Raw genomic sequence first — 14327 nt, forward strand, 5'->3', positions numbered from 1 at the left:
CTCTTAAGTTCAAAATATATACACATACAAACATACAGATATAAAAATATATGGGATGTAAGGTGGTAGGCAAAGGACAAAGAACCAGGGAACAACAGTAACAAGTTCTCAAAGATGGCAGAGGAAATGAGTCCCATGTGAGTAGGCAGCAGCATATGTATAAATAAGACAATGCAGGGGTTTCTCAGGAAGTCAAGTCCTTCAGGATGGGGCAGGTGAAAAGACTTCACAGAACAAATGGGATTTCAGTGGTGCCTGAAGGCTGAACAAGCTTTATATAGGTGGCAAAGGACAAAGTGGGCAACTCAGGAAAGGATAATAGCACTGTGAAGAACTGCCTGGCAGCTATGTGGCCAGTAGGTCAAGAGGGCAAAGTAGTTAAGAGTTGGATGTCAGTAAACCTTGATTCAAGTTGTTACTATCCACTTTCTGTGTGATATGGTCTTCAATGGTTACAGTGTAAGACTTCAATTTGCCTAACTACAAGCTGGGGACACTAGCATTCCCCTCATTTGAAGAACAAATGATAATGGACATAGCATTAAACACATAGTCAGGGTTCACAATTATTCTTCATAATTGGAATCATTACTAATATTACTACTAAAGGAGACCTGGAGATGCTATGGGTTAGGCATTGGGCTGCTATCCACAAGTTTGGCAGTTCAAACCCACAGCTAGTCTGTTGGAAACAGATGAGGCTTTCTGCACTCATAAAAATGTATAACCTTAGAAAGCCTATACAGGGTCACTATGAGCTGGAACCTACTTGATGGCAGTGGGTTTGATTTTTTGGAACTATATTCTTTAAAGGGCTCTGAATGTTTGCTTCATTCTGACCCCTGGTGTGGTGATGTAGGATCAGCACTGACCTACTAAATTCAAGGTTGGTGGTTCAAACCCACCAGCCGCTCCGTGGGAACCCTATTCAGGGTCACTATAGTAAGAACTGACTTGTAGGCAGTTAACGACAATAATAACAATCAAGTTCTTAAATCAGTATACTATCTGCAACCTGTGAACTCAGGCATGAACTTTATTGTCACAAATGCTAGTCAGAGAGAAGCCGTGAAGCCACTGGAGAGGGAGGAAAGGCAAGAGGGGAGGGAACCAGATAAGGGGGCAGAGAAAGGAAAAAGGGAGAAAAGGAAGGAAGAGAGAAAACAGAGGAAGAAGAAAGGGAAGGAAGAAACTAAGTAAGGGAAACAGAAAAGAAAGGGAAGAGAGGAGAGACAATTTAAAAGGAGGAGGAAAGGGAAAGGGAGTGAAGGAAGTTGAAGAGGTAGGAAAGACAGGGAAAGAAGGCAAAAGGAAGAGAGGGATCAAAGCTTGATGCTTTCTCAACCTTCCATCTTTTTCAAAATATTACAACATACACCTTCTGTAGGTCAACAGAGTATCGACAGGGGCAATGCACTTGGGTGATTTTTTTTTTTTTCTTTTCAACTTTAGGCCAATGAGTCTAAAACAAGGATACTAAGGAGAAATAAAAGAGTGTCTAGAGTTTTGGTAAAAATAAGCATTTGTCTATGTGTTAAGAGAACACGAAGGTTAAAAAGACTCAAAGAGAGACCATAACGAGTTGGAAACAAACAACCATTTGGACCTACCACATGCCACCTCTCACCTCTCCTGGTCCTTCTCCAAGACTTCCTGCTCAGGCTCCAGGCTGGCCCGGAGCCCTGACTGTGTGCTGCTGCTGCTGCTGTTTCGAGTTGTGAGTTTCTGCCTCTGATCTTCATTTTCCAGGCCCAGGGTGGAGCGCCTCTGCAAGGCGGAGTGTCTCTTCTCCAGCTTGGCAACAGCCTGCTCTAGTGCCTCTCTCTGTTGTTTCTCTCGGGATTCAAGAATCTCCTTTTCTTTCTTCCTCACTTTCTCTTCTTGACGTGCAATGTTGGCAGTGAATTCAAAGGTGGCTTGCAGCTTTTGCAGCTGGCTGGCATTAGCGTGGTACTGCATAAGTTGTTCTTCTTTTTCTTCCATCTCTTTTTCTACTTGATAAAGAGTGTTGTCTAAGCCAAGTGGGCCTCTGTCAAGGATTTCAAATGCCCTCTGTTTTTCTTCCAACAAGGTTGGCAGATGATTCTGCAGGAGATACTGTAGTTGACGTTCTTTATACTGCAGACGGTACTCCACTGGCTTTATTTTGTCTAAATCTTGAGCAGCCTGGCTAGTATATTTGACACTACCATCATTTTTTGCCAACCTAAATTCATCTTTATTTTCACATTTTAAATGCTCTAGGATCTCTTGTTCTTCTTCAACTTCTTTCTTCAGGAGGTCTTTCTGATGAGCCAGGTCCTTCTCCAAGTTGGCTAGCTTGACCAGTTGCCTTCTCTTGAACTCTAAGAAATGCAGTTGAGCCTTTTCTAGCTCCTCACCATCATCATCCCCTTCAACCCGTGCTTCCTTGGCCCGGAGGAGGGCCTCTCGGATGTCCTCTAGGTCTTTCTTCTCCTCTTCCACACGCTGGACCTCCCCTCGCTGTAGGAGTTGGATCATCTCCTGCTTCTCTCGGATCTGCTCTTCCAGATGTGCCACAAGCATGAACTGCTCCTGTTCTTGCTCCTCCAACCTCTGCTTTTCCCGTTTAAGCTTGGCACACTGTTCTTCTTTTTCCTTTTTGAGCCAGTCTAGTTCTTGAAATATCTGAATCTTCTCAGCCTTCTCGTTATTGTTGAGTTCTTGGAGCCAATGGAGTTCTTCTTTGGCATACAAAAAGGTCTCTTCTTCTTGTCTCTTCTTCTGCAATTCGTTCTCCTGCTGCTCCCTCAGCCTCTCCTCTTCAAATTTTTCCTTCTCAGCAAGCAAATCCTTCAGTTTGCTCTCAATATGGAAACTGCGTCGTTTGAGGCTCTCCTCCTGCTTGCGGATCTGAAGCTGTACAATTTCTGTCTCCTTGCGCTGAGTCTCCACCTCCTGCTGCATCCGCTCCAGTTCAGCCTTGTCTGATTTCTGCTTTTCCTCCATTTCTTCTATGAGTTTCCTACAACACAAAACAACTGATCATTATTTGATCACTATGTTTAATTGTTATTCTAACTTTCCCTTAACTGAAATGTCCTGAAAAAGAAGATGCAACTATAAAGCCAAACCCTTCATTAAAATAAAAAAGAGGATAAATTGTTTTCCTTTTAATTTCCAGCAGCTTGATTTTTTATTTTTTACTTTTTAGCTGTCTAACATTTCATTGCTCTAGTCTCCTGAAGTAGCCTCTGATATTATTTCTTTCTAGAGTCTAAAATCATGTGTTATACATAAAGAATTTTTCAAAAGCCCCCCTGAGTTCAAAGAGAAAGAACCATGCCCAATTTGAATTTAAATGTGAATAATTCTATTCAACCCAATCAGTAAAACTCAGGTAAAAGTTCTTTTACAAGATAACATTAAATTAAAATGCTTATGCTCCCCTTAAATCCACTGCCCTGAGATAATCTTTAAACCTTAAACCAAAAATCTCCCCTGAAGTCATCTTAAAACAGAACAGTAGTTTAGCAAAATAAAGTCTACCTTGAACATTATACTCTTTTAAGAACTGTCTAGATGGATCAAATTGACAACAGCAACCTGATAGATAGGCACCTTCGGAGGCTAATGGGGAGGAGCAAAAGGAGGATGAGACTGGGAGTACAAGTCAAAAAATGCACTCAACTCTACATGTAGGCTGTGAATCTTTACAGAAGCAAACTATCATATCTTTTTACTGTGGAGTAGCTGCTGGGTTTTAACTGCCAGCCTTTTGGTGAGCAGATAAGTGGCTGAACCACTGAACCACCAAGGAAGGGTAGTACAGATGGCCACAAATAAAAGGAAAAATGTTTAAAAAAGAGAGAGATGGGAAAAAGGAAGTGTCATACTTTTCATTTTTTAAAAGATCCAGAGGATATTATTAAGAGAAGCAACACCTTACAGTTACATTTTACTTAATTTAATTGGTATATTAAATTTGCCTATTGATTCTATTCCCCTTTTCTCATAAGAATCCGAAGGTAACGTCTTTTTTAAAAATTCAAACATTAAGTAGAAACAACTGGGTACAAAACAACTAAAAGCCATTAGACATGTAACTGGCACAAAGCAAGAGGGAGGTATTAAAATAGATGGAATCAGTTCAGAACATGGACACGATTCTATAAACTAAAATTTATACCTCACATGGCTTACCTTTTACTTTCTAATTTTTCAAGTTCTTCACGTTGTTGCCTCTCAAATTCAAGTCTAGTAAAATCAAATGAAAATGAGTCACTTTTCTTGAAGAGTTTCTATCTCATTCTCTGTATACGAAGTCACACATATTACAATGAACATCAGTTTTTCATGTATTTTATTTACTATAGATTAGCAAGCTTTAAGATGCATCCTTTGCTCTATGACTATATTAGAAATTAGACATACTTCTGAATGCTTGAATTCAGACTGAAAATAGTTGAAGGAAAACAACAAAACACCACTGTACTGAAAAGTCAGAGTTAGATGAGATTACTAAATGATAATTATGCCTAGTCCTGCCAGCTTAGTCATTGGTATGTATATAGAAAGGGAGAATCTCTACCTTAGACAGATGGGTCCTTTAATAGGGAAAAGACTGCTATGGGATAGAGAGAGAGAGAGAGAGCACAGACGTCAATTAAGAAAAAAAATAACAGGGAAGCATCAAGAGAAAAGCAATAGATAATTAAAAGCCACTTCTTGTTGTTGTTAAAAGCCACCAGCTATATATAAATTAAAACATCTTTTTATAAATATCACATTTCCCAATAATTTCTGAATCAAAAGCTCCAAAAGGTTGGTTCTGTTAGATATTGACAATAAATCACCCAGTACTAATAATAACTGAATACTAGTATTCAGATTTATGTTTACTGTTTTATAGGTTTTCTGTGTATAGGTTCAGCAAGACCCTCCATAATTAGTAGTTAGGAGATACTAGACTTACTGGAGGCCATACAGATTTACCACAATGGAGTTATGTCATTAAAAAAATCTAAACATTTTACTGAAATATTGATAACACAAGTTACTTTTTTCACAAACATTAAACTTAATGATTGCAAGATTTCATTATTTCCAGTAAACAGCATTCATAAATTTATACCACTTCATGTTATGGTACATGGTAGATAAAGCTGCAAAGCCGAACTATGGGAAAATTCACAATAAATCTTTCACTTGGGATAATGTTCAAATCCAAACTGTCAACAGAGTTACTTTCACAATGAACTAACAAATATTTCCAACATATTCTTTTCAGTTTAACTTGCCTTAATGCTGATACAGTTTGGTGGCTTCTGTAAAGCAGAACCCCAAGTACATCTCTAGGGCAGATGCTGTGTTAAGTGATTTTCATATGTTCTCTTACTTTGTTCGCCGGAAAATCCTTAAGGTAGCAAATTGTAGCACCATTTTACGGATGAGGAACTCAAACCATGGATATGTTAAAACACTTTGTCCAGTGGAGACATGTGAAGAAGATAGGATTTAAAACTAACATAATCTGATTCCAAAATACTCTCGAATGACTCATTTTATAAGCATTGCTCAAATTTGTGGCACACAAAAATTAGATTAATTTTTTCAATTAAAATGTTTTACTAAGTGCCATCAAGTCGGTTCTGACTATAGTGACCCTGTAATAAAGTTTCCAAGGAGCAGCTGGTGGGTTTGAAATGCCAACCTTATACTTCAAAGTTGTTCAGGGTTGTATTTATGCTAATATCAAATGAAAATAACATGTAGCTTATTATAGTCATTTCCACCCAGGAATATTAAGTCACACAAATATCTATTAGGGGTATTTGCCTGTTACAGAGCTTAGCCTATACAACATTCCATAAAGTTGTTTTGTTTTGTTTTTAAAGGATGTCATTTAATTGAGTCCAATTCATGGCAACCCCATACTTGTCACAGCTGAACTGTGTTTCTCAGATTCCTAAATATTCTTTCTCCAAGTCGTTTTATTTTATTGTGAATTATGTGATAGTTTACATGGGAGAACATTAGCTTTACATTCATCCAATCATATATCATTTCATTGCCATGGTTACAATCCCCTCCATGCATCATCAACCAACCAAAGAGTATACCCTGCAAGTGTGGTCTCTCTCCCCCCCCCCCCCCCCCCCCAGTAGTGAGCACACAGCCCCTCTCCCTCTCTGAGTCTAAAATCCCCAGCCCCTCCATCACTCTACGTCATCTTCTCTGCCTCCATCTCTGGCATCACTGCTTCTCTGGGTAGAGTTCCACTCTCTGCTCTTCTCCCTTGATGGTTCCAGTGACCTCCGCTCCTAGGCTGCAAAGTCAATCACTCCCCTCCATTGCTGCAAAACATCAACTTTTACATTTCCAACCCTCACAATCAGTCCTGATAACAATTATTCACTATTGTATCACAAGAGACCTATCTACATTTCCTTTCATCAGCCCTGACCCAGACAGACTGGCTACTACTTAGTGGAGTTTCTACCTTTCTCCACAGCCTCTGGATGTAGGCTCCCCCTGGAAAGCTTGTAAGCCAGTCACTTCTTGCCTTTGTAGGCCCCCACCCCCATTTTGGGTAGCCAATGTCCAAGTTGCCCATCACTGCCAATTCTATGTATGGAGGGGGTAGGAATGATACTTGCTGTAAAGATTTGTTTCCTCTTTTGAGCTACTGTATCCATAGGTATAGGTCAATTTCATCAAATTATATCAGATTACTCTTTTTCTCCTATTCTTTCTTCTTCTAGTTGAGCTCTGATCATCCATTCACTGAAGCCAGATCGAGTGAGTATTATCTGCACGTGTGGGTGTTCTTGTGCATATGCCCTCTCTTCTTATCAGCTGGATGCTTCACTCTCCACTCTAGTCATCTGTGGCTATGTCACTGACTATGGGCCCAAGAGTCCCCAGGTCTTGCCACACTGCTGGCCAACCTGGTCTTCACCAGGGTTCACAAGAGTCTATTGAACGTGGTAGGGCTAAGGTTGCAGCTTCATTGCTGTTTGTTCCTCACTTCCCCTTTTCAGTGATGAACATGGTCACCAATCAGAGCGTGTATTCCCACTGAGTCTCAGTCTTGGAAGGGGGTTTACCCTGAGGGGACCTGACCACTTTCCTTTATTTCTCCTGGGTGAGCAACTTGCTTGTTATTGTAGTAGTCAGTCAGACTGCCTATATTGTTTTGTATTTTTCCTGTTGGTCTTTCTTTCAAGAAGTATCTTCTGTTCTTCTAGCCACTCCAGGCTGGTCTGCTTGTCATTTCAAGTGGAAATTTCCCACCTCAGAAGATTCTGGAGGCATAGGATTCCACCTATGATCTTATATAATGCAGAGGCTCCATAGGAAGCCTCCTTCACTGGGCACATTGTAGCTCCATTTTAGGTATTCCAATCAGTTATAGGCAGAAGACGAAATTACAAGCTTTCCATGGTGATATTTCTGGCTATTCTGTTCTCTCCCCCTTAAGTCTCTATTTTATAATGGTATGCCAGGGACACCAAGATTCAAAAGACAACCGAGCATCTTAACATTATTTTCCCCCTTTTCCAGATTCCAACCACGTCTCAATCCCTGTATCACAGAGCCCTATTGTTCCAAGGTTGTGCATACATCATTATTTACCTCTGTCCCGCTTAGCCCATGCAAACCTGCCTAATTGTTTCCCCATCCACTTTGTTCTTCCGTTCCCCTCCCCTTTCTTGTGTATAGCCCCCCTCCCTAGCACCCAAACTATCCTATGTCTACTCCCTACCCGGTGCTCCACCTTCCCCTCCCTCCCCTCATCCCACCCCCCACGTCCCAGTAACCAGCAAAGAATCCCACCCAGCCCCCTCTTTGGGTTCTTTTTCTTAGTCTTTTACAGTAGTGGTCCTATGCAGTATTTCTCCTTTTGTGACTGACTAATTTCACTTAATATAATGTCCTCCAGGTTCATCCATGTTATGTGGTGGCTTGCAGCTTCCTTGTTATTCAAGGTAGAATATTCCACTGTGTGTATGTACCACAGTTTGTTTATCCATTCTTCAGTTGACGGGAACTTTGTCTCCATCTTTTTGCTGTTGTAAATAGTACTGCTATGAACATTGGTGTGCATGTATCTACTCATGTTACGGATCGTATTTCCTGTGGGTAAATACCAAGTAGAGGAATTGCTGAATCAAAACGTATTTCTATTTCCAACCTTCTGAGGAAGCACCATATTACTTTCCTGAGAGGGTGGACCATTTTGCAATCCCACCAGCAATGCAGAAGTGTCCCAGTTTTTCCACATCCCCGCCAGCATTTATTGTCCTCTACTTTTTTGATCTTTGCTGTTATTGCTGGTGTGAGATGATATCTCATTGTTGTTTTGATTTGCATCTCTCTAATGGAGCTCTGGCAGCGTAGTGGTTACGAATCAGACTGCGAACTGCAAGGTTAGCAGTTCGAAACTACCAGCTGTTCCGTGGGAGAAAGATGAGGCTTTCTGCCTCATAAAGATTTACAGCCTCAGAAACCCTGTACAGGGGCGCTATGAGTCGGAACTGACTCAACGGCACTTAACAACAACAACAACAATGGCTAGTGATAGTGAACATTTTTTCATATGTTTGTTGGCTGCCTGGATCTCCTCCTTGGTGAAGTGTCTGTTCATGTCCTGTGTCCATTTTTTAATTGAGTTATTTCTTTTTCTTGTACTGGTGGTGTAGTCTCCTATATGCTTTAGAAATGATTCCCTTGTCTGATGTGTTATAGCAAAAGATTTTTCCCATTCTGTGGGTTCCCTTTTTACTCTTTTGGTGAAGTCTTTTGATGTACTCATCTATTTTGTGTACTTTTGTTTGTGTAGTTTTTAAAATGTTTGGTAGTCTGTGTATTCCCTGAATTAGTGACCTCACATTTGTCCCTATTTTTTCATTGATGGCTTTCATAATTCTGGGAATCACATTTAGATCTTTAATCCATGTTGAGTTGGTTTTTGTATAAGGTGTGAGGTGAAGGTCTTGTTTTTGAATTTGTTGGAGTAAAACTCTTCATGGTATTCTGTTATTATCCTTTCAATATCCTATGGTTCTGTTTTGACATCGCCCATGTGGTTTCTAATGTGTGTTATTTGTGTCTTCTCCCTCTTTTCTTTTGTTAGATTTGCCAATGGGCTGTCAATTTTGTTAATCCTTTCAAAGAACCAGCTTCTTGTCCTGTTGACTGTTTCTATAGATCTTCTGTTTACTATCGCATTTATTTCTGCTCTAATCTTTATTATTTCTTTTCTTTTGGTGGCTGTAAGTTCCCTCTGTTGTTCTGTTTCTTATTGTTGTAGATGCTTTGTAAATGTGTTAATTTTGGTTCTTTCTTCTTTTTGGATGTGTATATTTAGTGCAATAAATTGTCCTCTCACCACCACTTTTGCCAAGTCCCAAAGATTTTGGTACGTTATGTTTTCATTCTCATTTGTTTCTAAGAACTTTGTGAGTTCACATTTAATTTCTTATACTACCCAGTCACTTTTCAGCAGGGTGTTTTTCAGTTTCCATGTATTTGACTTTATTTCCTTGGTATTCCTATTTTTGATTCCTAATTTAATAGCATTGTGGTCTGAGAAGATGCTTTGTAGTATTTTGATGCTTGTAAATTTATGGTGATTTGTTTTATGGCCTAAGATATGGTCTATTCTGGAGAATGTTCCATGTGCACTGGAAAAGAATGTGTGTTGTGCTATTGTTGGGTTGAATGCTCTGAACACATCTATGAGGTCCAGTTGATTGATTGTGTTTAGTTCTTCTGTGTCTTTGTCAAGTTTCTTTCTGGTTGTTATATCCATTTTTGAAATCGGTGTATTAAAATCGCTCACTATTATTGTAGATTCATCTATTTCTTTCTTCAAATCTATTAGTTTGCTTTATATATTTTGGAGCTCTTTCATTGGGAGCATAGATATTAATTATGGTTATGTCATCTTGTTCAACTGTCCCTTTAATCATGAGATAATGTCCATCTTTATCTATTATGCTGGTTTTTGCCTTACAGTTTATTTTATCCGAGATTAGTACTGCTACTCTTGTTCATTTTTTATTGCAATTAGCTTGGTATGTATTTTTCCAACTTTGGCTTTTAATCTGTTTTTGTGTCTATGTGTGAGATGTGACTCTTGCAGATAGCATATTGAAGGATCTTATTTTCTTACCCATTCTGACACCCTCCGTCTCTTAACTGGTATATTTAATCCATTTACATTCAGTGTAATTATTGATAGGTATGGATTAATTGCTGCCATTATGTTTGTTTCTTTGTGTGGTGTTGCTGCTTTCTTTGTTCTGTGTGAGTTCATGCTTTTTGTGTTTTTTCTTGTGAGTTTCCTCATAGTTTTAATGTTTCCATGTTCTCCTTGGATTTTCATTTTCTTGGTATGTTGTGAAGTGTTAATTTTCTTTGGACTTACCTTATAGTCTATTAACTTTTCCCTCCATTTAGTGCAGTCTATTTTATTCTGTAATCTACCTGACCTTCTCACCATCTGGATCTCTGTTCCTACGTGTTTAACTTCCTTTACATTGTAATTGTTTTGATCATAGACTGACCTCGCAGATTCTCTGAGTTTGTTTTTATAGTTTTGTTCTGTTCTCGACTCTTCCTTCTGTTAATTTAGTTCTAGGAGGTGCTACCACGTATGTCAATCTCTGGTTGTTGTCTGTTCTTGTTGGTTCTCAGTCCACAGAACTCCCTTTAGGATGTTTTGTAGCACAGGGTTGGCTTTGTCAAAATCCCTTAGCTTCTGTTTATCCTGGAATGTTTTGATTATACCATTGTATTTGATTGATAGCTTTGCTGGATAAAGGATTCTTGGTTGGCAGTATTTTTCATTCAGGATTATATATGCCTCCTCATTGCCTTCTTGCTTGAATGATTTCTGCTGAGAGATCTGAGCTTAATCTGACTTGCTTGCCTTTGTATGTAACACTTCTGTTTTCCCTAGCTGCTTTCAGGAGTGTCTCCATTTTGATAGCTTGAATATATGTCTCGGTTATTTTCTTTTGGGGTCTATCCTTCCTGGGGTTCACTGAGCTTCTTGAATGTTTATCTTTTCACTTTTTATAATGGCAGAGAAATTGTCTTCCAGAAGTTCTTCAATAATTTCCTCTGTGGAATTGTGTGATTCTTCTTGTTCTGGAATGCTTATAATTCTTAAGTTACTCCTCTTCATGTATTCTAACAAGAATCTAAGATCTTTTTCAGATATTTTTATCCTTTTTTCTATTTGCTCTTCTATCTTAGCAATATTGAGAGATTTGTCTTCCAGCTCACTGGTTCTGCCTTCCATCTCTTCTATTCTACTTCTTTGCCTTTTCAGTGTATTGTCCATTTCTGGTATTCTATTATTGGTTGTTTGGACCTCTTTCTGTAGGTTCTGATTTCCAATGCTCTATCTATCTTATTTGATTGTTCCTGTGGCACTTTCTTGACTTCTTCCTTATTTTTCTCAACTCCATTCTAAATTGTTTTGAAGTATATGTTTATCTTTTTTCTGAATTTCTTATCAGGCATTCCCAAGGCCTGCTATTCTTCTAGAATGCAGCCCATGTCTACCTCTAGGTCATTTGTCTCAGACATTTTATCTTATTTCTGGACATGTGCTGATATGGTCATCTACTTTTGCTTCTTGGGCATGTTTAGTGTTTAACTGTGGCCTTAATACTTAATTGAGTATTTGTTTTGGTATTTCTTATGCTTTTGATTGCATAAAAATTCTACCTCCAGGTAGAATTGATCAGGATGTGGGCTTCCATTTTCTCTCCTCTTATTGCTTAACTCAGTAACTTTCACAGGTGTTGTCTGACTCCTTCGTATTTGGCAGTTGGTATTGGTTCTTGCCTGGGTTTTGGTGTTTATATAGAGTGTGATTGTAGCTTGACTATATGGCAGGCAGTTGCTGTCTCTTCTTGGGTAATATAAGGAGAGAAAGAGTCCCCCAAAGGTAGACGGGGGAAGCATAAAACAGCAAAAGCAAAAAAAAACTAAAAAAACTAAAAAAACAAGGAAACAACAACAAAAACTAGACTGGATACTGTTATCTATAATTGCAGAAAAGGGAGAGGAGGTAGAGGAGGGGAAAAAAAAATCTGTAGCCTAATACAAGTATGACTTTAATGTCTTCTTTCAGCTTTTTGGCTTCAAAGCTGCCTGATAGATTTCAAGATGCCACTGTTGGTTGTTATACTATACCACAGGATTTAATTTAATTTTCGGCCTGTTTTGTTTTTAAACTCACTTTCCCTCTCCAAACCCCTTGTTCTGGCTTTTTCCATATTTAAAAAAAAAAAAAAAAAAAAAACAGTTCAGGGCCAGCTCTTGGGCTGAGAGTATCTGTGCACATGTGTGGCAGAAGAACCCACTAGTGGTGAGGGTGGGGGGTGTCCACTCTCTCAGGCACCCCCTCTAGTCACCAGAATGGAGGTACACAATGAGTTGGGGGGGTGGGCAATGAATAAATACCCAAAAGAAAAAGAAAATTAGAACATAGCAAAACCAACAAAGTGTATTGTCCACCTTTGCTCCAAGGTTCCTGTGGCGTTTTTCCATGGTGTGTCTGCTCCCCCACTTGGTCTTGCCATTGGTCTTGTCCAAGTTGTTGGCACCAGAGGCAGATTCAAAAGTATGTGATTTCTTACTTCCGTTTCAAGTTCCACTAGGTATAAGCCTTCAAACTTTTAAAATACTCCTACCTATGTGGTTTTGAGCCTTGAAGTTCTGCCCTGATTCTGCTTTGCCTGGTATTCTGTGGTACTGCTGATGGAGAACCTCACTGCACCTCTACCCTAGTTGCCATCAAGCCTCTAAGTCTTTTTAAAGGCATCACTGGGTGGACTCCAAGCTCCAACATTTTGGTGACCAGCTAAGCATGACAATCATTTGCACCACCAAGGAACACCCTAAGTAGGTGTTCCAAATGTACAGTTTGCTAAGTGAATTCTGATTCATAGTTATCCTTTACGACAGAATATTATAATATTCTAAGACGGTAAATCTTTATGGAAGCAGATTGGATATCTTTCTCCAAGAAGCAACTAGTGAGTTTGAATTGCTGACTTATTTGTTAACAACCAAGTTGCTTTAACCCGTGTACCACCAGGAACCATATAAAGTAAATAGTGTTGTCATTAAGTCCAGTCGAGTTGATTTCGACCCACAGCGACCCTGTACAGGGTTCCCAAGGAGCGGCTGGTGAGTTTGAACACCAACCTTGGGATTCAAACCAACCATGCAGTGAAGCGCATTAGCCCACAGTACCACCCCAAGACTCCAAAGTAAATATGCCACATAAGTGCTGAGCCACAGCAACCCTGTATAGGGTTTCCAAAGTGCAGCTAGTGAGCTTGTACCATCAACCTTGTGACCTTGTAGTTTAAACCATATGTTGTTGATGTTAAGTGTCGTTGAGTCGGTTCTGACCCATAGTGACCTTGTATAGGTTTCCAGGGAGCAACCAGTGAGCTTGAACCGTTGATCTTATAGTTCAAACAACTTTGCAGTCTGGCACATTAACCCACAGTGCCACACCAGGACTCCTTGAACCATATGTTGTTATTGTTGTTGTTGTTAGGTGCCATCAAGTCGGTACCGACTCACAGCAACCTTATGCCTAGCAGAATGAAACACTGCCCGATCCTGAGCCAACCTCACTATTGTTGCCACACATGAGCCCATTGTTGTTGCCACTTTGCCAATCCATCTCACTGGGGGTCTTCCTTAAACCACATGACTTCATTAATGGTAATATAAAAGCATTATTTTATACAACAAAAACTTTGGGAAAAATTTCCAGTGGATAGATTCAGATTTTAATATAGGTTTCGTCTTTGTAATGATATATGTTGTTTTTGTTAAGTGCTGTCAAGTCAGTTCCGACCCATGGTGACCCTGTACAGGGTTTCTGAGGCTGTAAATCTTATGGAAGCAGAAAGCCTCATATGAGTGTAAGTAAAAAAATTGCTACTACAGATTCAGTTCATACATGCACAGTTTTTTTCCAAACAATAAGACATATGTTTCGTAAATCAGTGGATTGTTATTGCTGTTAGGTGCCATCGAGTTGGTACCGACCCTTATGCACAGCAGAACGAAACACTGCCCAATCCTGGGCCAATCTCACTACTGTTGCCACACTTGAGTCCATCAATGCTACCATGGTACCAATCCATCTCCTTGGGGGTCTTCCTCTTTTTCTCTGATCCTCCACCTTACAAAACATGATATCATTCTCCAGTGACTGGTCCTTCCTGACAATATGTCCAAAGTATGAGAGATGAAGTTTGGCCATCTTGGCCTCCAAGGAGCACTCTGGCTGTACTTCTTCCAAAATGGATCTATTGGTT

General features: G+C 39.6%; 1 protein-coding gene across 2 annotated transcripts in view; it reads right to left on the bottom strand.

Annotated features, from left to right (window-relative positions):
- Nucleotides 1-14327, bottom strand: part of KIF16B (kinesin family member 16B) — a 396905-nt gene that overhangs the window by 159604 nt on the left and 222974 nt on the right. For both annotated transcript variants that reach the window (XM_006860622.1, XM_006860623.1), the window contains exons 17-18: nt 4165-4218; nt 1628-2986 (exon numbers count right to left, since the gene is read on the bottom strand). In XM_006860622.1, the coding sequence (XP_006860684.1) occupies nt 1628-2986; nt 4165-4218 (1413 nt within the window). The remainder of the gene's footprint in view (nt 1-1627; nt 2987-4164; nt 4219-14327) is intronic.

The sequence above is a fragment of the Chrysochloris asiatica genome, unplaced genomic scaffold (assembly GCF_000296735.1).
Source record: "Chrysochloris asiatica unplaced genomic scaffold, ChrAsi1.0 scaffold00039, whole genome shotgun sequence".
Classification (NCBI taxonomy): domain Eukaryota; kingdom Metazoa; phylum Chordata; class Mammalia; order Afrosoricida; family Chrysochloridae; genus Chrysochloris; species Chrysochloris asiatica.